This window comes from Mesoplodon bidens, assembly GCF_964165515.1.
Source record: "Mesoplodon bidens genome assembly, chromosome: 3".
Taxonomy (NCBI): domain Eukaryota; kingdom Metazoa; phylum Chordata; class Mammalia; order Artiodactyla; family Ziphiidae; genus Mesoplodon; species Mesoplodon bidens.
The window spans coordinates 25,469,800-25,496,534 of NC_138178.1; the positions used below are offsets into that span (position 1 = coordinate 25,469,800).

General features: G+C 39.5%; 2 protein-coding genes across 2 annotated transcripts in view; one reads left to right on the plus strand and one right to left on the minus strand.

The window, feature by feature from the left end:
• Positions 1–18,367, plus strand: part of GDI2 (GDP dissociation inhibitor 2) — a 45,805-nt gene extending 27,438 nt beyond the window's left edge. Inside the window, exons 6-11 of the mRNA XM_081229224.1 lie at positions 248–379; positions 13,268–13,367; positions 15,221–15,392; positions 16,943–17,087; positions 17,272–17,326; positions 17,415–18,367. Of these exons, the coding sequence (XP_081085350.1) occupies positions 248–379; positions 13,268–13,367; positions 15,221–15,392; positions 16,943–17,087; positions 17,272–17,326; positions 17,415–17,561 (751 nt within the window). The 3' untranslated portion in view covers positions 17,562–18,367. The remainder of the gene's footprint in view (positions 1–247; positions 380–13,267; positions 13,368–15,220; positions 15,393–16,942; positions 17,088–17,271; positions 17,327–17,414) is intronic.
• Positions 18,368–20,291: 1,924 nt separating this feature from the next.
• Positions 20,292–26,735, minus strand: part of TASOR2 (transcription activation suppressor family member 2) — a 68,778-nt gene continuing 62,334 nt past the window's right edge. Inside the window, exons 20-24 of the mRNA XM_081229223.1 lie at positions 26,108–26,233; positions 25,157–25,310; positions 24,098–24,203; positions 21,871–22,052; positions 20,292–21,445 (exon numbers count right to left, since the gene is read on the minus strand). Coding sequence (XP_081085349.1) covers positions 21,327–21,445; positions 21,871–22,052; positions 24,098–24,203; positions 25,157–25,310; positions 26,108–26,233 — 687 coding nt within the window. The 3' untranslated portion in view covers positions 20,292–21,326. The remainder of the gene's footprint in view (positions 21,446–21,870; positions 22,053–24,097; positions 24,204–25,156; positions 25,311–26,107; positions 26,234–26,735) is intronic.

Sequence of the window (26,735 nt, forward strand, 5' to 3'; positions counted from 1 at the left end):
TTTAGATTTACATTTTTCTTGGAATTCTTCACTGAATTTCCCAATTCTGCAGAGTGGAAATTCTAACAAAACAAATATATAGCTCTATTATACTACTAAAGAAGAAGTTCTAACTGCACATTAGAGTTAGAGCCTTTTAAGTAAAATATGGAGATGTTGAATTAAAATCCATTCAGAAAAAGATTTTAAATTGAATATAAGAATGCAAACCAAAGCCCTTTTCTAATGGTCATTTCCTTTTGTCTAGCTATTTAGATCAACCATGTTGTGAAACCATTAATAGGATTAAACTTTACAGTGAGTCTTTGGCAAGATATGGCAAAAGCCCATACCTTTATCCACTCTACGGCCTTGGAGAACTGCCACAAGGATTTGCACGGTGAGAGCCCATGTTTAATCTTTGCGCTAAAACCTCACTGATCCTGAACCTCGCCTTGAACGGTAGTTTATGATATGGTTGTGGTTGTGAATAATGAGACAAGATTTGTCTGTGAGTAGTGAGGTGCTTTTTGTTTTTATTGAAGTAAAATTTATGTACAGTGAAACCACAGATCTGTGGTTAAAAAAAAATTAGTTGGACATATATATAGACCTTTGTAACCAAAACTCCAATCTAGATGTAGAAATTTTCCTTACTCCAGAAGTTCCCTTGTATCCCCTCATAATCACCACCATCCCTGCACTGTAACAACTACACTTGTGATTCCTATCATCATAGAACACTTTTGCCTGTTTTTGAAGTTTTATTATATAAAGGGAATAATATGTACTTAATTTTAAATTTATTTATTTATTTATTTATTTTTGGCTGTCTTGGGTCTTTGTTGCTGCGCACAGGCTTTCTCTAGTTGCGGTGAGCGGGGGCTACTCTTCATTGTGGTGCACGGGCTTCTCATTGCGGTGACTTCTCTTGTTGCGGAGCATGGGCTCTAGGCGTGCGGGCTTCAGTAGTCGTGGCACGCGGGCTCAGTAGTTGTGGCTCATGGGCTCCAGAGCACAGGCTCGGTAGCTGTGGCGGACAGGCTTAGTTGCTCTGCGGCATGTGGGATCTTCCAGGACCAGGGATGGAACCCGTGTCCCCTGCATTGGCAGGTGGATTCTTAAGTACTGCGCCACCAGGGAAGTCCCTATGTTCTCATTTTTATCTGGCTTTTGCTTAACAATATTTTTGAGATTCAGCCATGTTGATGCACATGCTGTTAATTCATTTAAAAAGTACTGAGTAATGTTTCATTATGTGAATTATGTGACTATACCACATTGTCCTGTTGATGGACATCTGGGTAGTTTTCAAAACGTTTTGGGGTATTATGAATGAAGCTACTATGAACTTTTGTGTAAAAGTGTGTATGGACATCAGTTGTCATTCTTTTGGGTACATAACCAGGAGTGGAATTGCTGGCTAACATGGCAAGTATATGTTTAACTTGATAATACTGCCCAACAACTTTCCAGAGTGGTTGTACCATTTTACATTGACTTAGCAGCGTGTGAGAGTTGTGGTTGCTCCACATACCTGCCAACCTTTAGTATTGTCAGTCTTCTTAATTTTAACGACCCAAGTAGGTGTGAAATGCTATCTCATTATGGTTTTAATTTACATTTCCTGAGGACTAATGTTGATGACCTTTTCATGAGCTTGTTTTGTATAATTTTGTGGTGTGAGTGTTCATTTCTTTTGCACATTTTTAAAGATTGGGCTGTCTTTTAGTCTTCTGTCAGTATATGTATTATAAATGTTTCTCTTAGTCTGTGGCTTATCTTCTGATAAGCAGAAGTTTTAAATTTTGCTAATATACCAAAGGGTTTTTTTTTTTTTTAATAATGTTTAGTATTTTTTGGTTCCTAAGAAGCTTTGCCTACCTCAGGAGCACAAAGATACTCTCCTATGTCTTTTTCTAGAAGCTTTATAGTTTTAGCTTTGTGTTTAAATCTCTGATTCATCCTGAAATCATGTTGGTGTGTGAGGTGAGGCTTGAGGTTCACTTTTTTCTGTACTGATATTTAGTTGTTCTAGCACCATTTGTTGTAAAGTTGTCTTGGTGCCTTTGTGAAAAATCAGCTGGCCATATACACATGTCTATTTTGTTCCAATGATCTATTTATTTTTCCTGTTCGATTACTACACCATCCTGATTATTATGGTTTTTTATAGTAAGTCTTGAAATCAGGTAATATAAATCCTTCAACTTTGTTCTTTTTCAAAATTGGTTTGTCTATTCTAGGTCCTTTGCATTTCTACATAGATTTTAGAACAAGGTGTCAATGTCTTGAAAAAAATATTTGGTGTGATTTTAGTTGGGATTGAGTTAAACCTATAGATCCATTTGGGAGAGAATTATCTTAATAACATTGAGTTTTCCAGTCCGTGAACGCTGTCTCTCACCATGTATTTAGGCTTTCTTTGGTTCAGCAATATTTTGTAGCTTTCATTGTAGAGATCCAGCACTTTTTTGGTTCAAACTTATTCATAAGTATTATATGTTATTTTGATGCTGCTGTTAATGAAAGTTTCAATTTTATTTAATGTTGTTTGCTGCTTATATACAGAAGTACAATTGATTTTTGTACTTCCTGTGACCTTGCACTTATTTTGTTAGTTTTATAGATTTCTTAGAATTTTCCTTGTACACAGTTACATCATCAGTGAATAGAGAGATTAGCTTCTTCCTATACAACCTTTGTGTTTTTACCCTCTTAACTTTATGAACTGGCTAGTACTTCCAGAAGAATGAGGAATAGAAGCGGTGAAGATGGACATTCTTGCTTTGTTTCCAGCCTTCGGGGGAATGTTTTCAATATTTTATTATTAAACATGTTTTCTGTATTTTTTTTAATAGGCAGTTTTGTCAGATTAAATTCCATTTTCATAGCTTGCTGAGAATTTTTATTATGAATGGGTATTGACATTGAGTTAATAATGCAGATTTTCTTTATGCTATTGTGAATTTTATAGATTGATTTTTGGATATTAAATTAACCTTGCATTCTTAGAGCAGACACTACTTATTCATGATGTATTTTCCTTTTAATTTATTGATGGATTTAATTTGCATATATGTGTGTGTATGTATGCGTTTGTGTGTGCCTGTTTGTATGTGTACATTCACACATGAGTTCTTGTGCCTATGTTCATGATAGATACTGGTTTATAATTCCTGTAATATTCTTGTCTGGTTTTTTGTATCAGGGCTTAATAGACTCATAACATGAGTTGGAAGAATTTCCTCCTACTCTGTCTTCTGAAAGAGGTTGTGAAAAATGGTATTGTGCTTAAAGGTTTGATAGAATTGACCAATGAAGCCATCTGGGCCTGTAGAACTTTTTTTATGGGAAGGCTTTTGAGTGTTAATTCATTTTCTTTTCTAGAAATAAGGCTGTTCAAATGTACTATTTCTTATTTTCAGCTGTGTTTTTCAAGGAATTTGACTATTTCAAATAAGTTCTTGAACTTTTTGACAAAAAGTTGTTTGTAATATTTCTTTATTATGTTTTTGATGTCTATAGGATCTTTAGTGAGGTTCCCATCTTCATTCTTGTGTTGGATAGTTTATAATTTCTCTTTTCTTGATGGGATTTCATCAATTTTATTAATCTTTTCAAAGTGCCAAATTTTTAGCTTTGTTAATTTCCTTTGTAGTTATTTTTATTTTACTGATTTCTGATCTTAATATTTTCCTTTTACTTATTTGGGTTTTTTTTTTCTTTTAGTTTTTAAGGTTGAAACAGATAATTGATTTTATACTTTTCTTCTCTGACATAAACATTTGAAGGTCTAAATTTCCCTCTAAATATGTACCATCTAATATGGTACCCTATATTTCCTATGATTTTTTTTTTCTTTGACCCTTGGGTTATTTGAAAGTATAGTGTTTAACTCCTAAACATTTGAGGATTTCCCTAAATACCGTACTGACATCTAATTAATTCCATTATGGTCAGAGAACAAAGCTGTAAATTTTCAGTCTTTGAAATTAATTAAGGCATACTTTATGGCCAAATATATGATCTGTTTTAGTGAATATGCCCTTGAAAGAATTCTGCATGCATGTTTTAGAAAGGTAGCTCATAGAGTTGTTCAAATGTATATTCTTACTGATTCTTTTTCTAGTTCTGTGGCTGAGAGAGGGTCTTCTACCACGATTGTGGATTTATCTGTTTCCTACTTTAGTTCTGTCAGTTTGTACTTCAGACATTTAAAGCTCTTTTACTAGGTGACACTAATTTCTGATTACACCAAGTCTTCCTTATCTCATACTAATATAACCATACCAACTTGTTTACTGTTTGAACAATTTTTTTTTATCCTTTTTCTTTTAAACCCTCTGTGTCTTTATATTTAAAGTGAGTCTCTTACAGACAGCATATAGTTGAATATTGCTTTTTTATCCAATGTGACAACCTTGGCCTTTTAATGGAATTTTTTAGTCATTTATGTTTAATATAATTATTGATATGGTTGGGATTAGATCTGTTGTTTTGCTGTTCCCCCCCCCTTCACCTGACTCCCCCCCAGGCTCCTCTTTCCTTTTTTGGAATTAATCAAATATTTTCATCTTAATTGCTTAATTTTTAGCTGTGCCTTTTCATTTCTAATTTTTTAGTGCTCACTCCATAAATTACAGTATCATCCTTCATTTATCACAGTTATTTGGCGTTAATACTGTCCTTCTTTACGTAAACTGTAAGAACTTTGCAACAATTTCATCCCATTTACTATTCTCCTTTGTGCTGTTGTTGCCTATATTTTATGTCTACATACTTTATTAAACCCCACAATACATTATAATTTCTGCATTAAACAGTTTAAAGAAATGAAGGGAAGGAAAAATGTAATCATTTGTCCACATTTTTACCATTTTTGGTGCTATTCATTTTTTCTTATAAATCCTTGTTTCCATCTGTTGTCATTTCTCTTCAGCTTTTCATTGGCATTCTTGTAGTTACTGTTGATGATTTCTCTCAGCTTTTGTTTATCTGAAAGTGTTACGTCACCCTCATTTTTGAAGGACTTTTGTTGGCTTAAGATTTTTTTAAATTCAGCACTTTATAGCTGTTGTTCCCTTCACTTGTGGCCTGCTTTGTTTATGAGAAGTTAGCTGTCAACTGTAATAAATAGTTGTTTCTGTGTTTTTGTTTGTTTTTTGTTCTTCTGGTTGCTTTCAAGATTTTCTTTGTGTTTTTGGAAGTATAACTAGGTTTTGCCTAGGTGTGGTTTTGCTGAACTGCTTGGATGTGTAAGTTAATTTTTTAGATCAAGCTGGGAATTTTAAAATCATTATCCTCTTCAGATATTCTGTCCGATTTTCTCTCTTGTCCTCTGGGACACCGATTGCTTGTATGTTAGATACTTGGTATTATGCCATAGTTCAGGGGTCTCCAACCCCTGGTAAAGGTCCTCAGCCTGTTAGGAACCAGGCCGCACAGCAAGAGGGGGTTGGTGGGTGAGCGAGCGAAGCTACATCTGCCGCTCCCCATTGCTTGCATTACCGCCTGAACCATCCCCCCCATCACTCACATTACCACTTGAACAAACTCTACCCACGCTCCCCCTGCCCCTGGTCTGTGGAAACATTGTCTTCCATGAAACTGGTCTCTGGTGCCAAAAAGGTTGGGGACCGCTGCCATAGGTCACTGAGGCTCTGCTCATTTTTTTCTTTGTTTTATCTCTTTATGTTTCATATCAGGTAATGCGTGTTCATTAGTTCCTTTTTCTGTTATTTTCAGTAAGCTGTTAATCACATTCGGTGAGTTTTAATTTTTTAAAAAATATTTTTTCAATTGATCTAGAATTTCCATTTTTTAAATATAGTTTTCTTTTTTTTTGTGAGATTTTCTACTTATTCATTTTGACTTTCACAAATATATAATGTTCTTTTTAAAAAATCTTTATTGGAGTATAATTGCTTCACAATACTGTGTTAGTTTCTTTTGCACAACAAAGCAAATCAGCCATATGCATACACATGTCCCCATATCCCCTCCCTCTTGAGTCTCCCTCCCATCCTCCCTATCCCACCCCTCTAGGTCAACGCAAAGCACGGAGCCGATCTCCCTGTGCTATGCTGTTGCTTCCCACCAGCTAACTATTTTACATTCGGTAGTGTATATATGTCAGTGCTACTCTCACTTAACCCCAGCTTTGCCCTCCGACCCCATGTCATCAAGTCCACTCTCTATGTCTCCCTCTTTATTCCTGCCCTGCAGCTAGATAGATCAGTACCTTTTTTTTTATTTTATTCCATATATATGTGTTAGCATACAGTATTTGTTTTTCTCTTTCTCACTTACTTCACTCTGTATGACAGACTCTGGGTCCATCCACCTCACTACAAATAAATCAAATTTCGTTTCTTTTTAGGGCTGAGTAATATTCCATTGTATATATGTGCCACATTTTCTTTATCCATTCATCTGTCGATGGACATTTAAGTTGGTTCCATGTCCTGGCTATTGTAAATAGTGCTGCAGTGAACATTATGGTGCATGTCTCTTTCTGAATTATGGTTTTCTCACGGTATATGCCCATTGGTGGGATTGCTGGGTCATATGGTAGTTCTATTTTTAGTTTTTTAAGGAACCTCCATACTGTTTCCCATAGTGGTTGTATCAATTTACATTCCCACCAACAGTGTAGGAGGGTTCCTTTTTCACCACACCTTTTCCAGCATTTATTGTTTCTAGCTTTTTTGATAATGGCCATTATGACTGGTGTGAGGTGATACCTCATTTTAGTTTTGATTTGCATTTCTCTAATAATTAGTGATGTTGAGCATCTTTTCATGTGCCTCTTGGCCATCTGTATGTCTTCCTTGGTGAAATGTCTATTTAGGTCTTTTGCCCATTTTTTCACTGGATTGTTTGTTTTTTTGATATTGAGCTCCACGAGCTATTTGTATATTTTGGAGATTAATCCTTTGTCTGTTGTTTCATTTGCAAATATTTTCTCCTATTCTGAGAGTTGTCTTTTTTTCTTGTTTATGGTTTCCTTTGCTGTTCAAAAGCTTTTAAGGTTAATTAAGTCCCATTTGTTTATTTTTGTTTTTATTTCCGTTACTCTAGGAGATGGGTCAAAAAAAGATCTTGCTGTGGTTTATGTCAAAGAGTGTTTTTCCTATGTTTTCCCCTGAAAGTTTTATAGTGTCTGGTCTTACATTTAAGTCTATAATCCATTTTGAGTTTATTTTTGTGTTTGGTGTTAGGGAGTGTTCTAATTTCCTTCTTTTACATGTAGCTGTCCAGTTTTCCCAGCACCACTTATTGAAGAGGCTGTCTTTTCTCCATTGTATATTCTTGCCTCCTTTATCAAAGATAAGGTGACCATATGTGTGTGGGTTTATCTCTGGTCATTCTATCCTGTTCCACTGATCTATATTTGTTTTTGTGCCAGTACCATACTGTCTAGATTACTGTAGCTTTGTGGTATAGTTTGAGGTCGGGGAGCCTGATTCCTCCAACTCCGTTTTCTTTCTCACAATTTCTCTGGCTATTCGGGGTCTTTTGTGTTTCCATATAAATTGTAAGATTTTTTTTGCTCTAATTCTGTGAAGAATGCCATTGGTAGTTTGATAGTGATTGCATTGAAACTGTAGATTGCTTTGGGTTGTAGAGTCATTTTCACAATATTGGTTGTTCCAATCCAAGAACATGGTATGTTTCTCCGTCTGTTTGTGTCATCTTTGATTTCTTTCATCAGTGTTTTATAGTTTTCTGAGTACAAGTCTTTCGCCTCCTTAGGCAGGTTTATTCCTAGGTATTTTATTCTTTTTGTTGCAGTGGTAAATGGGAGTGTTTCCTTAATTTCTCTTTCTGATTTTTTGTTGTTGGTGTATAGGAATGCCAGAGATTTCTGTGCATTAATTTTGTATCCTGCAACCATACCAAATTCATTGATTAGTTCTAATAGTTTTCTGGTGGCATCTTTAGGATTTTCTATGTATAGTATCATGTCATTGGCAAAGAGTGACAGTTTTACTTCTTCTTTTCCAATTTGTATTCCTTTTGTTTCTTTTTCTTCTCTGATTGCTGTGGCTTGGACTTCCAAAACTGTGTTGAATAAGAGTGGCAAGAGTGGATATCCTTGTCATGTTCCTGATCCTAGTGGAAATGCTTTCAGTTTTTCACCATTGAGTATCATGCTTGCTGAGGGTTTGTCATATATGGCCTTTATTATGTCGAAGTAGGTTCCCTCTGTGCCCATTTTCTCAAGAGGTTTTTTTTTTTTAATCATAAATGGGTGTTGAATTTTGTCCAAAGCTTTTTCTGAATCTATTGAGATGATCATATGGTTTTTATTCCTTAATTTGTTAATGTTGTGTATCACCTTGATTGATTTGTGTATCTTGAAGAATCCTTGCATCCTTGGGATAAATCCCACTTGATCATGGTGTATGATCCTTTTAATGTGCCTTTGGATTCTGTTTGCTAGTATTTTATTGAGGATTTTTGCATCTATGTTCATCAGTAATATTAGTCTATAATTTTGTGATATCTTTTTCTGGTTTGGGTATCAGGGTGATGGTGGCTTTGTAGAATGAATTTGGGAGTGTTTCTCCATCTGCAATTTTTTGGAAGAGTTTGAGAAGGATCAGTGTTAGCTCTTCTCTAAATGATTGATAGAATCCACCTGTGAATCCACCTGGTCCTGGACTTTTGTTTGTTGGAAGATTTTTAATTACGGTTTCAATTTCATTACTTGTGATAGGTCTGTTTATATTTTCTAATTCTTCTTGGTTCAGTCTTGGAAAACTGTACCTTTCCAAGAATTTGTCCATGTCTTAGTGGTTATCCATTTTATTGGAATATAGTTGTTTGTAGTAGTCTCTTATAATCCTTTGTATTTCTGCCGTGTCAGTTGTGTGATTTCTCCTTTTTCATTTCTAATTTTATTGATTTGCCTCTTCTCCCTCTTTTTCTTGATGAGTCTGGCTAAGGGTTTATCAATTTTGTTTATCCTCTCAAAGAACCAGCTTTTAGTTTTATTGATATTTGCTATTGTTTTCTTCATCTCTATTTCATTTATTTCTGCTCTGATCTTTGTGATTTCTTTCCTTCTACTGACTTTGGGTTTTCTTTGTTCTTCTTTCTCTAGTTGTTTTAAGTGTAGGGTTAGATTGTTGAGATTTTTCTTGTTTCTTGAGGTGAGATTGAATTGCTGTAAACTTCCCTCTTAGAACTGCTTTGCTGCGTCCCATAGGTTTTGGGTCATCGTGTTTTTGTTGTCATTCGTTTCTATGTGTCTTTTTATTTCTTCTTTGATTTCTTCAGTGATCTCTTGGTTATTTAGTAGTGCACTGTTTAGCCTCCATGTATTTGTGTTTTTTACAGTTTTTATCCTGTAATTGATTTCCAGTAGCATTGTGGTCAGAAAAGATGGTTGATACGATTTCAGTTTTCTTAAATTTTCTATGGCTTGATTTGTGACCCAAGATGTGATCTTTCCTGGAGAATGCTCCATGTGCACTTGAGAAGAAAAGTGTATTCTGCCACTTTTGGATGGAATGTTCTGTAAATATCAATTAAGTCTATCTGGTCTGTTGTGTTATTTAAAGCTTGTGTTTCCTTATTTATTTTCATTTTGGATGATCTGTCCATTTGTACGTGAGTTGTTAAAGTCCCCTACTGTTGTTGTGTTACTGTCAATTTCTCCTTTCATGGTTGTTAGTATTTGCCTTATGTATTGAGGTGCTCCTATGTTGGGTGCATAAACATTTATAATTGTTATATCTTCTTCTTGGATTGATCCTTTGATCGTTAAGTAGTGTCCCTTCTTATCTCTTGTAACAGTCTTTATTTTAAAGTCTGTTTTATCTGATACCGAGTATTGCTACTCCAGCTTTCTTTTGATTTCCATTTGCATGGGATATCTTTTTCCATCCCTTCGCTTTCAGTCTGTATGTGTCCCTAGGTCTGAAGTGGGTCTCTTATAGACATCATATATATGGGTCTTGTTTTTGTATCCATTCAGCCAGTCTGTGTCTTTTGGTTGGGGCATTTAATCCATTTACATTCAAGGTTATTATTGATATGTATGTTCCTGTTACCATTTTCTTAATTGTTTTGGGTTTGTTTTTGTGGGTCTTTTTCTTCTCTTTTGTTTCCCGCTTAGAGAAGTTCCTTTAGCATTTGTTGTAAAGCTGGTTTGCTGGTGCTGAATTCTCTTAGCTTTTGCTAGTCTGAAAAGCTTTTGACTTCTCCATCAAATCTAGATGAGATCCTTGCTGGGTCGAGTAATCTTGGTTGTAGGTTTTTCTCTTTCATCACTTTAAGTATACCCTGCCACTCCCTTCTGGCCTGCAGAGTTTCTGCTGAAAAATCAGCTGATAACCTTATGGGGATGGATTCCTGTGTATGTTATTTTTTGTTTTTCCCTTGCTGGTTTTAATATTTTTTCTTTGAATTTAATTTTTGTTCATTTGATTAATATGTGTCTTGGTGTGTTTTTCTGAGGGTTTATCCGGTATGGGACTCTGTGCTTCCTGGACTTGAATGACTGTTTCCTTTCCTATGTTAGGGAAGTTTTCCACTATAATCTCTTCAAGTATATTCTCAGACCCCTTGTGTTTCTCCTCTTCTTCTGGGACCCCTATAATTTGAATGTTGGTGCGTTTAGTGTTGTCCCAGAGGCCTCTGAGATTGTCCTCAATTCTTTTCTTTTTTCTTTATTCTGCTCTTCAGCAGTTATTTCCACCATTCTATCTTCCAGCTCACTTATTCGTTCTTCTGCCTCAGTTATTCTGTTATTGATTCCTTCTAGTGTATTTTTCATTTCAGTTATTGGTGGTGTTCACCGCTGTTAGTTTGTTCTTTAGTTCTTCTAGATCTTTGTTAAACATTTCTTGTATTTTCTCAATCCGTGCTTCCATTTTATTTCCGAGATTCTGGATCATCTTTACTATCGATACTCTGAATTCTTTTCAGGTAGATTGCCTATTTCCTCTTTATTTATTTGGTCTTGTAGGTTTTTACCTTGCTTCTTCATCTGTGACATATTTTTTTGCTATCTCCCCCTTTTTTTTTTTTATGAGTGGGATTGTGTTTCTGTTTTACTAGTTGTTTGGCCAGAGGCTTCCAACACTGGAGTTTGTAGGCTATTGGGTAGAGCTGGGTCTTGGTGCTGAGATGAGGAACTCTGTGAGACCTCACTCCAGTGAATATTCCCTGGGGCCTGAGGGTCTCTGTTAGTCCAGTGGTTCAGACTCACAGCTCCCACCACAGGAGCTTCCACCCAACCACAGGCTCACGAATCAAGATCCTGGAAGCTGCGTGGGGTGGCAAAAAAAAAAGAATAACAAAGTAAAAAGTAAAATTAGACTAGGAAACTAACAGATGTATTATAAAGAATGTAAAAATAAAAATATAGATGAATCAACAACCAGAAGGTACATCAGTACCACAATAGTAAAAAAGAGGAGGAGGGAAAAGGAAAAAAAAAAAAAAGCGGTGGGGGGGTAAGGGCCTTGGTTGTGGAGAGCGGGGCCTAAGCAAGGGCGAGGTTTGGGTGGTAGGCAGGGCCAATGCTCAGGACCCACAGAGCTGGAAAAGGCCCTGGGGGCTGTGAGCGGTGGGGCTTAGGCTCAAGGAACAGAAGGGGCCCAGGCGTGCCCCCCACCCCTAGTCTCAGAGGGCAGGGGACCTCACTTGGGAGCTCAGCAGGCTCCCCGTGCCTGAGTGCGCGGGGTGACGGTAACCCTCTGCTCCTCACCCACTCCTCTGGAGGGCCCCTCCCACTTGCCTCTCAGGTACTCCCCTCGGCCTCCTTTCTGTGTCCCCCAGGACACATGCCGCCTGGATGGTGCTTTGGAGGTGGGGGAACCAGTTTGGGAGCTCAGCAGGCTCCCCGTGCCCGAGTAGGTGGGGCAGTCGCCCTCCCACCTGCCTCTCCTGATCTCCCCAGCCTCAGGGGCGCTGATCTTGTCTGGCCTCCACTTCTCCTCCCCGCTCGGTCCCCTTACGTCCTACTCGTTCATTATGGGGTTCCTCCTGTCTCCTTGGGGGTCAGAGTCCCCCACCAGTGCCTGGCAGCCGCCCTAGTTCTGGGGAGACGCTAACTCCGTGTCTTCCCACATCGCCCTCTTGACTTCTCTCCTATAACATTCTTGAACATAGATCGTTGAACAAGGATGTTTGTCCTTGTACATATTCATAGTAGCTGCATTTAACTCCCTGCGTATTTTAGCATCAGTAATCTGGGCATCTGTTTGTTTTGATCGTTCTTCCTCTTTACTTTTTTCCATTTTCTTTTTTTCCATGTGTCCAGTAATTTTTGATTGTATATTGGACATACTGATTGGTATATTGTAGAGATGCTGGATTCTTTCTGTGATGAGTGTTGATTTTAGTTTTGAGTTGGCACTTAAATTATTGGCCGTTCACCTTGAACTTTTGGAGACTTGATTTTATACTTTGTAGGTGGGGGGGTCTTTTGTCTTTGGCTGGATCCTTAGTGAGGTGTGGTCCTCTGGGGTTTCATTGGAAAGCCCAAGGTATGTACCAAGTTCCTTTAATATGGCAGTTTCAAACTTCAAACTTATTTGTCCTTAAGGCCTGTAGCTGTAGTTTCTCCTCACGTCTTTTTGCCTTTTAGCTTTTGCTTTTTGCTGGGTTCCTTGGAGTCTCTCTCCTGTGTACAAGCATTTCTGGAGTTAGTTAAGGATTTGAAGAGATTTTATAATTTGGTTGCTCCCCATTTTGGAAGACTTTCTCCTACAATTTTTATCTCCTCATACAGCCCCAAACTCTATCTTATGGCACGTTAAGTCAGTAAGACTGCAGGTTTTTTGCTTCTGTTCTAGCTGTCCCATGTTACAAGGACTGGGTAGATCATTCTGTCAGGGGAAGAGCCATACAAACCACATGAAGATCTCATCCAGTTGCTTCCTTCAAGTCTCTTGTCTAGTTTCTGCCTGCTTTTACTCACTGTCCAGTGTGCTTCCTGATAGATTTTTGGTTGTTCAGAGTCTTAATTTTTAATATGCAGGAGGATTAGACTTACAAGCTGTTCTTCCACTACTGGTCAGTGTGGTTTGTTTGTTTGCACTTGATATTCATAACTACATCATTGTGTAGACATCATTACATGGTTTTGACTGTTTTAGAATTGATGCTTTTATGACTTAAACGAATGCCTTCTGGAAGGAAACTGAACAAATACATGTTTCCTGTAACTCATTAAAATCTAAGAAAGGAGACTTTAGTAGTTGAAATAATTATAAATTACTGATTGATATAATTATAACTACTAATTGTAGTTTAAATACTTTGCTAGGCTAAGTGCTATTTATGGAGGTACCTACATGCTGAATAAACCAATTGAAGAAATCATTATGCAAAATGGAAAAGTGATTGGTGTAAAATCTGAAGGAGAGGTAAGTAGCTTTTACAATTTAAGAAATATCAATATTCTCATAAAGAAAACTTTATTGTTTAATAAGTACTAAATTTGGTATGGACATCGATCCTAGATTTCACACCATGTATGTTTTCTTTATGGTAACTTGGTATTCGTAATGACTGAAAACTAATTATAGATAATGTTTAATATTTTCTGTTGTGTTGATTGTTGCTTAGACTAAAACAGAAATTATGAATGAGCTCTAAATGGTAAGTATTATATATGTAGTGTGGGTTGGTGCCTGTCTCCCAAATTTTCATTTAAATTTAGCTTTATATGTACCACTTATAACTTATTGGTTGAATTGGGGCTTGGCCAATACTGTTTTACTACTTATTATTAATAAATTATTAAATATTAATAATGTTAATAATCATTACTATTAACATTATTTTATTTGGGGTTTAGCCAGGGAACTGGCCAGGTGGAGTTTTGAGCAGTGTTTTTCAAATTTGAATTGAATGTAAATTGTTAATTTTGTCAAAGTACACGTTGCTCATTCAGTAGGTCTGTGGTGGGTCTGCATTTTCTTGCAAGCTCTCAGATGGTGCCACTGCTGTTGGTCTGCAAGCCAGACCATATTTCATGAACCATCAACTTTTACAAATGGAACCATTCAAAAAAGAAACTGAGAAACCATGTTTAAAAAAATATTTTGGGGGCTTCCCTGGTGGCGCAGTGGTTGAGGGTCCGCCTGCCAATGCAGGGGACACGGGTTCGTGCCCCGATCTGGGAAGATCCCACATGCCGCAGAGCGGCTGGGCCCGTGAGCCGCGGCCGCTGGGCCTGAGCATCCGGAGCCTGTGCTCCGCAGCGGGAGGGGCCGCAGCGGTGAGAGGCCCACGTACCGCAAAAAAAATAAATAAATAAAAAATTGGGATTCCTGATGGTATTCTGTGGGTTCAGACCATATAATCTATATATTCACTAGCTGGCCATCTGACCCTTTATTGTTGTAGGTCTTCTGTAACTATCTTGTGCTTCCAGCATACACATAATAGATGTTCAGGAATAGAGATAAACGTCTTAATCTGATATCTCAAAGTTCTTTTTATTCATTCCATTTTTCTTTGCTTCAGACAACTGCTTCCTCTTAGGACATCTCAGGGCTTTGATATAAAGAGGAAGCCTATAATATAATAATACATAATTTATCTTGCAACTTAAGTTTTACATAGTAAGTATAGTCTTAAAGGAGAGATTATGGTCTGTTTCTAATATTAGAAAGAACTATTTATAGACCATTTACTTTTCACTGGGTCCATTCATATATAATGACATTCCTTAAATACACTGTTTCATTTAATCCTAACAACAACCTCTTTGAGGTTGGGTAGAGCCAGGATTTGAACCCTCTTCTGCCCAGTTTTAAAACTTATGTGTCTGAAAACCGTGCAACACACTTTTCCTAATATTTCAATAAGATTTAGAATTTATAATTTGCTCCAGGAGAATTTATAGGGATTGTCGGCAAAACTAGGTTTTTTTGTTTTTTTTGTTTTTTGCAGTACGCGGGCCTCTCACTGTTGTGGCCTCTCCCGTTGCGGAGCACAGGCTCCGGACGCGCAGGCTCAGCGGCCATGGCTCACGGGCCCAGCCGCTCCTCGGCACGTGGGATCCCCCCGGACCAGGGCACGAACCCATGTGCCCTGCATCGGCAGGAGGACTCTCAACCACTGCGCCACCAGGGAAGCCTGGCAAAGCTAGTTTTCATAGTTATCTATAATTCACTAATTATCTACAGTTAACTTGATGAAGATAACAGGCGACGTTCAAGAATGATGGCATCATTATACCCATTAGAAAGTCTTTAATGCTTTGTTACAGATCGCTCGCTGTAAGCAGCTCATCTGTGATCCCAGCTACGTGAAAGATCGAGTCGAGAAAGTGGGCCAGGTGATCAGAGTCATCTGCATCCTCAACCACCCCATCAAGAACACCAACGATGCCAACTCCTGCCAGATCATTATTCCACAGAACCAAGTCAATCGGAAGTCAGGTCAGTTTTGAAGATAAGCAGATGTGTGTAGAAATTCCAAATTGTATCTGCTCTATTATAGTGAAGAGACTTTAGTTTACATACGGAAAATAAAGTGTGATGTATCCAAACCTTTTAGCTCATAGAGATCCTAAGTCACCACTTTGAAATGGAAACGTTTGCCTAGGAGCCTCGCCTTGGACTTGTACCCCCTCTTTGGGCCTCCGTTTCTTCTGTAGAACTGAGAGGCTGGACTGGATGAGCAGGCAGTCTTGCCTGGTTTGAACATTTGTGCTTGTGGAGGTTTATGCTTATTAGTTGACCTGATTTCACTGTTACTTTGAGCTGATGACAGCACTGCTTTTATGTCATGATTTGTCAAGTTAATACTTGTATTTGATGTCAGCAATGTGCTAGAAAACAACTTTGATTGCTCTGATTGAGATCAGGACTTAGCAGGACTTCCCTGGTGGCACAGTGGTTAAGAATCCGCCTGCCAATGCAGGGGACAGGGGTTTGGTCCCTGGTCTGGGAAGATCCCACATGTCACGGAGCAACTAAGCCCGTGTGCCACAACTACTGAGCCTGTGCTCTAGAGCCCGTGAGCTGCAACTGCTGAGCCTACGTGCCGCAACTGCTGAGCCTACGCTCCGCAACTACTGAAGCCCGCGCACCTAGAGCCCGTGCTCTGCCACAAGAGAAGCCACCACAATGAGAAGCCTGTGAACTGCAACGAAGAGTAGCCCCGGCTCGCCACAAATAGAGAAAGCCCGCGTGCAGCAATGAAGAACCAACGCAGACAAAAATAAATAATAAATAAATTAAAAAAAAAAGATCAGGACTTAGTTCTGAAATCGTAATTCCTAATCTGTTTGCTTTAACCAGTTTTCTTTCATCCACTAGCTTTTCCCATCTTCCTTTCAGTTAGAAGCCCTAAAGCTTTTAATTTTTTTTTCCATGTAAGAAACGAAATCACAGAAATTATGAGAACTAAGAGACACAGACGAAAGTAATCTTTCAAGGGTTCCCAAGTAGATCTCAGGATCAGGGAGAGTGTAAAAAGAGTAAAGGGAGCCCAGTAATTATCTTCTATATTGGAAATTACGTAGTTACTTAGTGGTGTACAGACAGGTAGAATCTATGGAATTATTATGAGCTTATGCCAACTCAAGAATAGCTTATTGTGTTTGCAATTTTATATCGCTTAAAAAATGAGAAATCAATAGTTAAATAAATCCTATCTTAGCTGTTCAAAACCTTTCTAAATGCAGGGTTCAGAGAGGAAGACAGGTTTCCACAGTGAGCTGTGACATCTGGGTAGAGAATGTCATCTCCCCGTCCACCGTTCACTGCCACATAAATCCTTTATCGCCAGTAGGCTAAGAGTTGCTGAATATTTGTATATTTTATGTATGACCTTGTTTGTCTCCATATAGAACTTAAGCTTAGAAGATCCAGTCTGTTCCAAGTAATTTTAACTCACACCTCAATGAAGTATGGGTGAAACTGAGTGCACACACAGGCCCAAGGTTTAAAGACCCTGGCAGTGAGGTGGCTTTGCTTGCTTGCAGATATCTATGTCTGCATGATCTCCTCTGCACACAATGTGGCCGCACAGGGCAAGTACATTGCCATCGCCAGCACAACCGTGGAGACCAAGGAGCCCGAGAAAGAAATCAGACCAGCTCTGGAACTCTTGGAACCAATTGAGCAGAAGTAAGTGATGCGTTCATTTATAGCAGCTCAAACCCAGGACTGCCTTTGGCTCCATGGTGAGCAGAACCCCATGAGAACAATGAGAGCAGCCATCATCTCTTACCAGCCTGGGTTTTGAATTTCAGGCAAAGCAGTGAGTGGGCGTGTCAACTTCCCTGCTTACTTAATTCTTTTTCCCCTCCAGATTCGTAAGCATCAGTGACCTCCTTGTACCAAAAGATTTGGGAACAGAAAGCCAGGTGAGTGGCAATCTGAAAAGGGTAATTACCAGGCTTTATTGGGAGACATCACTAAATAGTCTTAAGTCTTTGTGACTTTCATTTCCAGATCTTTATATCCCGTACATATGATGCCACAACTCACTTTGAGACAACCTGTGATGACATTAAGGACATCTATAAGAGGATGATGGGATCCGAGTTTGACTTTGAGGAAATGAAGCGCAAGAAAAATGACATCTATGGGGAAGACTAACAGCAGTACATGTTATCATCTAATTAGGACAAACTTAAAATTTGACAAATGATGCATATTGTATGAAATCAATATTGTAAGGCCTGCTTTTGTAATCAAAGCTGAGAGATTGCGGAGCACTGTACAGTACATATTCCTCCCCTTTCTAATATCATGTGTTAACTTGTTTTCATGGAGTGGCTCTTCAGAATTGGCAGGTTCCCACATTCTGTTCAATTTAACCAATACTGGCTTGTTTTTTCTAGTGAAGGATCAGTTTTAAAACATTGTGATACTGATACAGAGAACTTGATACAGTATTTGTATCTTTTAATCAGTGTAGCCTTTGCAGTTATGAGCTTCTGCTGCTCAAGAGCTGTGTCAGTACAGTTTGCGTGCCATCTGTCCTCTTGACCTGAAGGAGATACGGAATCGAATGTTCCATTGTTGGGGACAGCATCCCTCACTCCTCCCCACCCCTTTACATTTACATCAAGTGTTACAACAGTGCCCAGGCAGCATAGCCACAAGCTTGGTTTACGTGGGCCTCCAATTCTAACCAAACTCCAGACTTTGAGAGTCATTTTGGAGGAAGCCTGTGTGTGGTGTTTTAATCTAATAAATTTGATGAGAGCAGAGGGGAAAGAACCTGTCATAAAGCAGGTAAACGTAGAAGCTGCTTTTGTATCCCAGGTGTGGCTTCTTCAACGGACCAAGCTGCTGCAACGCAGTATTGATTTGACCGAGCCTCTGCTTCAATGATGTCTGTCTCACAATGGCTCCACATGATTTCTGTACTGCAAAATAAAGCCAAACTCTGGAAACCAGCTCCCTCTTGTTGGTCTTTTGTGTCCTGACAGTTCAGAGCTAGTAAGTATTGTACTGGCCTTGACGCAGCTGCTCATCTCCTTCGCTAGAGCTGAAAACGGGTGCCGGGGAAGAGTGCTGAAGACCCTAGTGGATGGTGGAGCGCTGCCATCTGGCTTCACTGTGAGTAGACTTCGAATTACTTCTGGATACAATATAATTATTAGACTCTCTTAGATATCCTTAGTAGTGGTTTAGAACAAGGATTCGTTCCCATCAGAGAGTAAGTGACGTCCGGTGGAATGGGTGCTTTAATATATTTATTTATTTAATAAGTTAATTAATTTTATTTTTGGCTGTGTTGGGTCTTCCTTGCTGTTCACGGGCTTTCTCTAGCTGTGGTGAGCGGGGGCTACTCTTTGTTGTGGTGTGGGGGCTTCTTGTTGCGGAGCATGGACTCTAGGCGCGTGGGCTTCAGTAGTTGTGGCACGTGGGCTCAGTAATTATGGCACACGGGCTTAGTTGCCCTGTGGCATGTGGGATCTTCCCGGACCAGGGATGGAACCCGTGTCCCCTGCATTGGCAGGTGGATTCTTAACCACTGTGCCATGAGGGAAGTCCCAGTATTTTCATTTAATTCAGATTGTAGACAGACATAGATTTTAGTGGTACCTCCTTTCCCCTTGATTGTTACAAGCCTCACTGTATGTTCTGTCATTTACATTGAGGACATTGTATTCTCTTTTATAGTTGAGTCTGTCATTTATGTTGGAGGAATGAGGACATTGCAACTGTATTCTCTTTTAAAGTTGAGTCTGAAGGACATAGACTAAGGTAGGCGATCTGTTAAAGGATTTAGGGTAATAATAACTTCGATTATCCAAGTGATTACTTTAGCTCATTTTCTCAATCTCACACTATCCATTTTTGGCTGGAGAATTTGTTGTTGTAGGTGGGCTGTCCTGCACATTGTATGCACCTCCCTGGCGTGACAACCCTAGATCACCCTGGTTGAAAAGAACTGCTTCCTTTGCATAAGATTATCTAAAATTCCAGCAGGCCTTTCCCCCCTTTTCCTGCAGTATTTCACATTGTGAACCGTTAACACAGGTGGAGGCACAAGCTGGGTTAGTAATATGAAGGAAGCACCAGGATGTCTTCATATTCTGCATTCGGTGTATTTATTGGAACAACTAACATTTCTGTGCCAGGCCAACGGGACACAAAGGTGATGAGGGCAGTCTCTGCAGAAGCTCAGTCTGGAGGCACCTGCTCCTCTGTGGCCTGGCTAAGCCTTCAGTTACAGAACGGGCGGCCTCATGGGTGCTGGAAGGCTCTTCAGGGGAGGAGCACGGCTGGCAGGTGCGCTGTAAATGTTACTTTCCTTTTCCGTAGTAATTTTAAATTAATTCAGTGTACCAAATACAGTTATGGTCCTATTAGATTCTTATTCCTGGGGTAAAAATCAGCTGAGTGGGTCTCTAAGCAAGAGCTAGGGTGAGAATAATTAAAACTCAGTCATTCTTCCTTCTCCTAAGAACATAACGAGGGGAAAGGAACACTTTCGGTTCTGTAGGGGGAGTATAAAAGCAGATAAATGGCTTTTGAGGGAAGTTCCTGTGCAGGTTGACATGACCCCCTGGAAGGGCCAAGCGGAGAGTTGTGAAGTGTCCTCTTGCTGGAGCCTGCTGCTCGGCACCGCACGAGGGAGGGTAAAGCACCGGGCAGGCCTGCAGGGATGAGGCTTGACAGATGGAAGCCAAAGTGAGGTAAGTGGTAGGATTCTTTTGGAAGCTACTTATTCTGCTAAATGGCCTAAAAAATTTAAACTGCTGTAGAACATTCTCTTACAAATTTAATATTTGCTATAAAATCATGGTAGAAGCAGTGGAATGATTTGTAGTTGTCTTTATTGAAACCAATTAGTTACAAAAACCTTTGTTCCAAATAGATACTATGTATCTTAAATATTTTTGCTTGGTTTTGAGTTTTAAAGATTGTTGTAGAAATGATTTCTCATATAAATAAATGATTATTTTTGTAGTGCGCTGTTTACAAAAACTGAGTAAGTGAAAATGACAGTTTATAAATTTGTACCATTTAGGTAAAAAATGTTTATGTAGTGTAGCATGAGTAACAGCAGATAAAACCATTGAAGATTTTAGTTTTTACACAGGTGGTAAAACCTTTAAAACAGGCTATATAACATGCATTACATGTGCATTTCTGACCTTAACGTGCAAAAACAAAGCTACTGGTTAAAACAGACTTATTTTTGCTACAGTTGAGTACACTTGTGAAATTCTTATTTTTATCATTAATTTCAGTTAATAGCTTTGAAGCTATTCTGCTTAAAATGAAAATAATTTAAAACAATAATACTGAACACTGTAACCCAAAACTGATGGAAAACTACAGTGCTGCTGTGAACAAAGTCAGACAGCAAAGTCAGACATTCTGGCAATGTGTAAAACATGAAGAAAAATGTTCCCCCAAGTTGTAGAACACTGAGATACACAGAACAGTCTTCTCATATTTGAAAAATCAAAGGTTTTCAAAGAAAAGGGAAAATACTAATTTGTTGTTGGCATCACCGATGTCTAGGTAAGCTGCAGTTAAATCACCTGGATAAATACAAAATTGATAATTCCGTCTTTAAAATAAAATAACCAAGAACTATTCCATAAATAGGATGCTACCTACTGGGGAAAATGTCTATGCATGTAGGCTACATTGTCTTCCGTCCTGGCAGCAGATGGACTGCAGGTGAAAACACTCATTTAGAAAGTAGGTTAGTTACTTCATTAGTGATACTTGAGAAAGTCCCATTTATGCCAAACTGGCAGCACCCCTAAATAAACAAAACTTTAAATTTACAGCATGACGTACAAAAGTTTTTGAGCAACTGGTTTCCCGCAGACACAGATGTCAGCATCTGCTGTCAGTTGCAGCTCACGTGGGAGAGAGTCACAAGTGTTCTTACCAGTAGCTACTCCTGAACGGAGCTGCTACTTTCTGTATATTTTCAATAAAGTCATTTACATCTGTAACAAGGATGCCACTGTTTTCAAAGACTTCTCTGGAGACAACAGGCTTTTCTGTAAAAAGAAAAACAACCTTTTTTGGTGAAAAAATTCATTAATATTTTTAAAAAGTAGCAAAATCCCTTTTATTGAAAAAAAAGACTCATACACGTGAAGGAAAAAGCGAGCCTGTTTTGAGGAAGGAATGAGGTTGGAGCTCTGGGAGCAGCCGCCTCCATGGGCGGTGGTGGGAGGGAGGGAGCTGAAACCACTGATGGGCACTTCTTTAAAAGCTTAGATGGTTACACTTAACAGATCTGGTACAGGGTTTGTTTTTTTTTTTTTTCTGTTAACAGGACAAAACCCACAATACCTGCTGCCCCAGCCTCATGTGTGTTTATTCCTGGCCGCCAGTGACTCCGCTTGGAAGGATGTTTCTAGAGTGGACCTACTGGGTATTAACTGGTTGATGGAAGTTAGAACTAAGGCTATGAATTTACCTGTAAGGAAGACGGCAAACCTGGCGTGGACATGCTGAATTTGCAGGTTTAGCAGACATTTCAGGTGCTCAGCTTTTGTTGCTGATCGGGAGTCACACTGGTGATAATGAAGCAGCTCAATGATATTTGCACTCTGATACGATTTCAGTATTAAGTTCTTTTTATGTGCAATTGAATCCACTCTGAAAAATACACAAAAATGTTAAATTTAGATAAGTCTAAGTTTGTGAAAGATTTTCTGTATCTTAATTTTCAGTTGCTTTATTCCTCGACTTTTTCTGGCCTTCACTATACTTAGTCAAACTCCTTTTCCCTTCTTTGTTCTTCTGTACGACACACTTGGCTTCCCAGATGTCACTGTCCTGTCGAGTTCCCTCAAAACATTCTGAGTGTACTTGCTCCTCGTTCCGTCAGGAGGGACAGCACATGGTCATTGAACACTGCTTCTAGCCATGTGGCTGGCAAGCCTCCCACTCATTCCCAGCGGGCCCCTTCCTGCATCCTGTCTCATACAGCAGTGCTTCCCGGCCTTTGGCTCTCCAAAACCACTCTACTTCTGTTTGGTTAGACAGTCACCAACTTCATTAAGATCATCTAACAGCTAGAACTTTCTCACCTCACTTTAAATCTTGTTTCTGCCTTTTATTCTTCCTTTTAGAGGAAAATGTTCCATCCTGCAGCCCCTCCAGTACTCACACCCTCGCTCCTGCTTGCTGGAGAAAACCCAAAGCCTGCATATTCCCATAGCTCTAGTCACACCATGAACTGCGTCATGATGAATTTCCTTCCAGGTTTTATCCTTCATACGTGTAAATTTATATGCCTGGCATCATACTGTACATAGTTGATCACTGTGAACAGAAATTTTTTATATGCTTCTAATTACTATTTCATGCTATGTGTGGCATTATTTTGCGTATTTTAAAAAGTATGTATCTATTTAGTCCTGTATCTGCCTAGAGATGAAGTAGAGGATGGTTTTGTAGCTACTGATAACCACGTATGGTTTTTGTTGTGTTTTGTTTTAGTTTTGGACAAATTCTCCCCGCCTCCAAGGGCAAAAGGATACGATAAGTGTTCTGAAAAGTTCTCACTCTTTGAGACTAGCCTGATGTGGAGAGATTCCAGTGACGTGTCTGTTCACGCGAGGTCCTGTGCAGCTGAATTAACTTCCACTGACCGGTCTTAGCAGGTGTGCTCTGTCACCTCAGCTTTCATCTGCTTCTGTACTTAGGCCTGAAGCTGCACCTTCCCTCCGAAGTGCTGTGTTAACTAAGCCCTGTGAGGGCCCCTTGGAGCCCCTTCCTCCCTGGCAGTCTCAGCTCTCCGTTCCGCTCCCTCTTTTCCTCCTGTACGAGTTCCTCTCCTAAGTGCAAGCCTTTCCCCAGCTGCTATTCTCGGCCATCTTTCGAGATCCCGTGCACATCCACGATTTCAGTTGTCTTCCTCTGGAGAAAGCAGTGCGATCCAACAGAAGGTAACTGTCAGGTCGGAGACGAACATTCCGGGTCAAAGCCCAGCTTCTTGACTTCCTCCTTGTCTGCCTGGGTCAGGTCTGGCATCCTCTGTGTCTCAACTTCCACATCATTAAAGTGGGTTTGTACTGTCTACTTCCTATGTGTGAACTTATTAGGACAGTCCTGTGACAGATGACCTGTCCCATCTGTAGACTCCCCCAGTCCACCTCCGCGTTCCCACACTCATTTTCTCGTCTCATTACAACCTGCAGGCCCATCTTTGATACGGAAGGGCCTCCCGCGGGCCCCAAGTCTCTTCATTGAAGGGCGTCTGCCTGTTTCTAGTCTATTATTTGAGTTAACTTAAGGCTACATGCTGGTCTCAATTTTTCTGTCCTTATAACTGGAGCAACCTAATTTATGAATAAATGTCCAAAAACCCATAAGTGAATTTAGTTTTTTTACATTTTAGGATTCCTGTGTGTGTCTGACTTGGTCACTATTGGTCTGGAGAAGGCAACTCAAACTCTGGATTATGGTCACAACACAGCTTCCTGCACTGAAAAGCCTTGCTATAAAAACAAAACCCGAAAAACAGTCCACAGACCTAAACACTGCCTTCAGTGATACAGATGATTTATGTTCTTGCAAACGGACCTTGTGGCAACACTTGGATGACACTGGTCCAGAGCTCAGGGAGCCTTTCTGGGTGAACCCGGGTGTCTCCACCCTCCCCCACACCCAGGCCTCACATTCCATAAAGGTCTCACCTCACATCATCTTTTAGCTTTTTAGTTTCCCTGTAGTGAAGCAACCACTTCCATCTTCCGTTTCCATTTAGTTTCTCCAGGGTTTTGACAATTTCCTTCAGTTGTACTACAGAATAGAACAAGTTTGACGAGAGAAGATGTATTTTAGGATTTTTGGCTTGTCTAGTCACAGCCCAGGGATGATGATTTGTAAGAATAAGGCCCCGTGTTTGAGTGTTGACCATCACTGCCACTCCTGTAGCTGGGCAGGAAGGATGCTGTACCACACTTGAACCCGTGGTCCCTCAACCCAGCCCCACCTTCTCACACTAGCAGGAGAGAGGAGCACTGCAGTCATCAGCAGTTAAAAGCTCTGAGTGTGTATAAATCTGTGGATGGAATGAAGGTGGGCTCCTGCTGCAACAGAGAGAAGACAGGTCTAGGCTTCTAAATACAGAATCGACCGATATTTTCAACTCCACTTTCTATGCAAGATTCATACTTGTTCAGGTACGTCGTCCTCCTCCTCAATGGAGAAGCGGTACCCATATTTACTTGTAATGTGCTATCAGAGCTGGGCAGGTTTTGATTGTATATAAAGTGTCTGCCCTGTGCTCTAACATTCTTTGATGACAAGTTCATTGCCCCGAGAGACTATTTATATATGAGTGTTTAAGCAGATAACTGAGAAGACTTCCAGTAGCCATTTTTTAGATTTCCATGATACCGGCAGAATGGTAGGGGTGATGGCAACAGAAATGGAGGAAAGAGGGCTGATTCTAAACAAATACGTAGCTGACTTGATTTGGCAAAGGGAGGAATTGAATATAACAAACTCTCAATGTGTATGAGTAGTTTAGCCACATTACTGAGAGGTTTGGTGGTGAAGGTAATTGGTTAATACAAAAGAGGTCAAAAGCAAAGTGCTTATTTAGCACAGCATATGACAGAAATTAAGCCCTCAACAGATGGTGACATACTTTGAGTTGACACTAATTTCTTTTTGATGAAATAATAATTGAATCACTGGGCAAGGAGAAATTGATTTGACTAGATAAGAAAGGAAAATGAGAGACAAACCTAATGTTAAAGTTTCTAGTGTTTTGTCATCTGACACCACAAAGCCTCCTGTCTGGAACAGCTCTTGGTAGGTGTTATTGAGGACGTCTTCAGGGCTGTCGATTCCAGCAAAGATGACACTGGGAAAGTGCTTCAGCTTCAGCAGAGAAGGAATCTGAAACAAAAAGGTCCCCGGTGAAGACAGGTTCATTGGGTCACTTTTGTCACTTCTGTTCAAGGGTGTCCAAACTCAGGAACAGCTGGAAATACCTTTAACCTTGATGACTGACTGGTAATTCTGTCAGTAAGGAATTTTAACTCCATCAGCAATGCTGCAAACTTATTAAGATGAGTTAATTACAAAGTGGTCCCTCAACTCCAAAGGTGGGAGATGGAGTGAGGGGAGAACACCCGAGGTTTGGGACCTGTAATCAGGCAGGTGGCAAGCTCACCACCACCCTAGTCTCCCGCTTCACGTGGCGTCCGTGCTGTGGGTTCAGTTCCTGCCTCCTGACGCAGGACCGTATGCCCAGGCCGAGCCTCGATGTCAGAGCGTTTTGGGACAAGCAATTCCTTTTATTTAACTGATAGGTAAATATGGTAACAAAGAGTTAAGAAAACTTTCACAAGTCCTTTTAAAGCAAGATTTATTACTGTTAGACATCAACAGATGTAGATTTATATTTCAGGTGAGAAAATTTTACCAGTCTCTCTCCATCGAAGTTCTCCCTTAGTTACTATGAAAATGTTCTTAACTCTGAGACATAATTTGCCTTATAAATACTTTGGTAAATTACAACATTAGTATCAGTAGTACAGTATCTCAACCCTATTATCTTCCCACTTAGATTCAATGGTATTGTGCTTTAACTTCTTCCCTAAATAAAAAGGCAGTGATGAGCCTGATAATTATAGAATAACATAAAATGCCCAGAATACATTTCTCTGTAAGAAAGTTACTTCCAAACCTACCTGATGCAAATGTGATGATATATCTTCATTTCTGATGATGACTATGAGCGTATCTTTCTCTCTGTGAAACGCTTGACAGAAATGCTGAGGTTCAATTTCTGTGTGGCCTCCTTTCCTTAGAATATGCTGAAAGATTCACAAATAGACATGATTTAAAAAAGGATACTTGCACAGAACTACTTCTACAGTTTACTAAAAATATCAAAGACCACATCCTGTTTACTAAATTATGTTCTAATAAGGCAACATAAATGGCAGTTTATCTTATCACTAGATGAGCTTTCACATATAAAATGACTCCTGGGTATCACTGACAACTGGATTTAGAAGTTTATTTCAAAGGCAAAGCACTTTGTAATGAATCTTTCATGTTCATAAAGTATCAAAGGTGGATTCTTCTGAAACATCAGACTAATATACATACATGAATCTCACCCTCTTCAAGGGAGTTACCTTGGGGAGGCAGATATTTACTTTAAAAATGCCATCTCCAGTCAAAATGTTTCTACGACTTTGGACAATACTCACGATGCCTATGCATTACTTTGAGTATTGTTAACAAGGACGGATTCTGGAAGCTGGCAGTGGCTTGGACCCAGGCTTTGAAGAGTGGCGGGAGCTGGGTGTT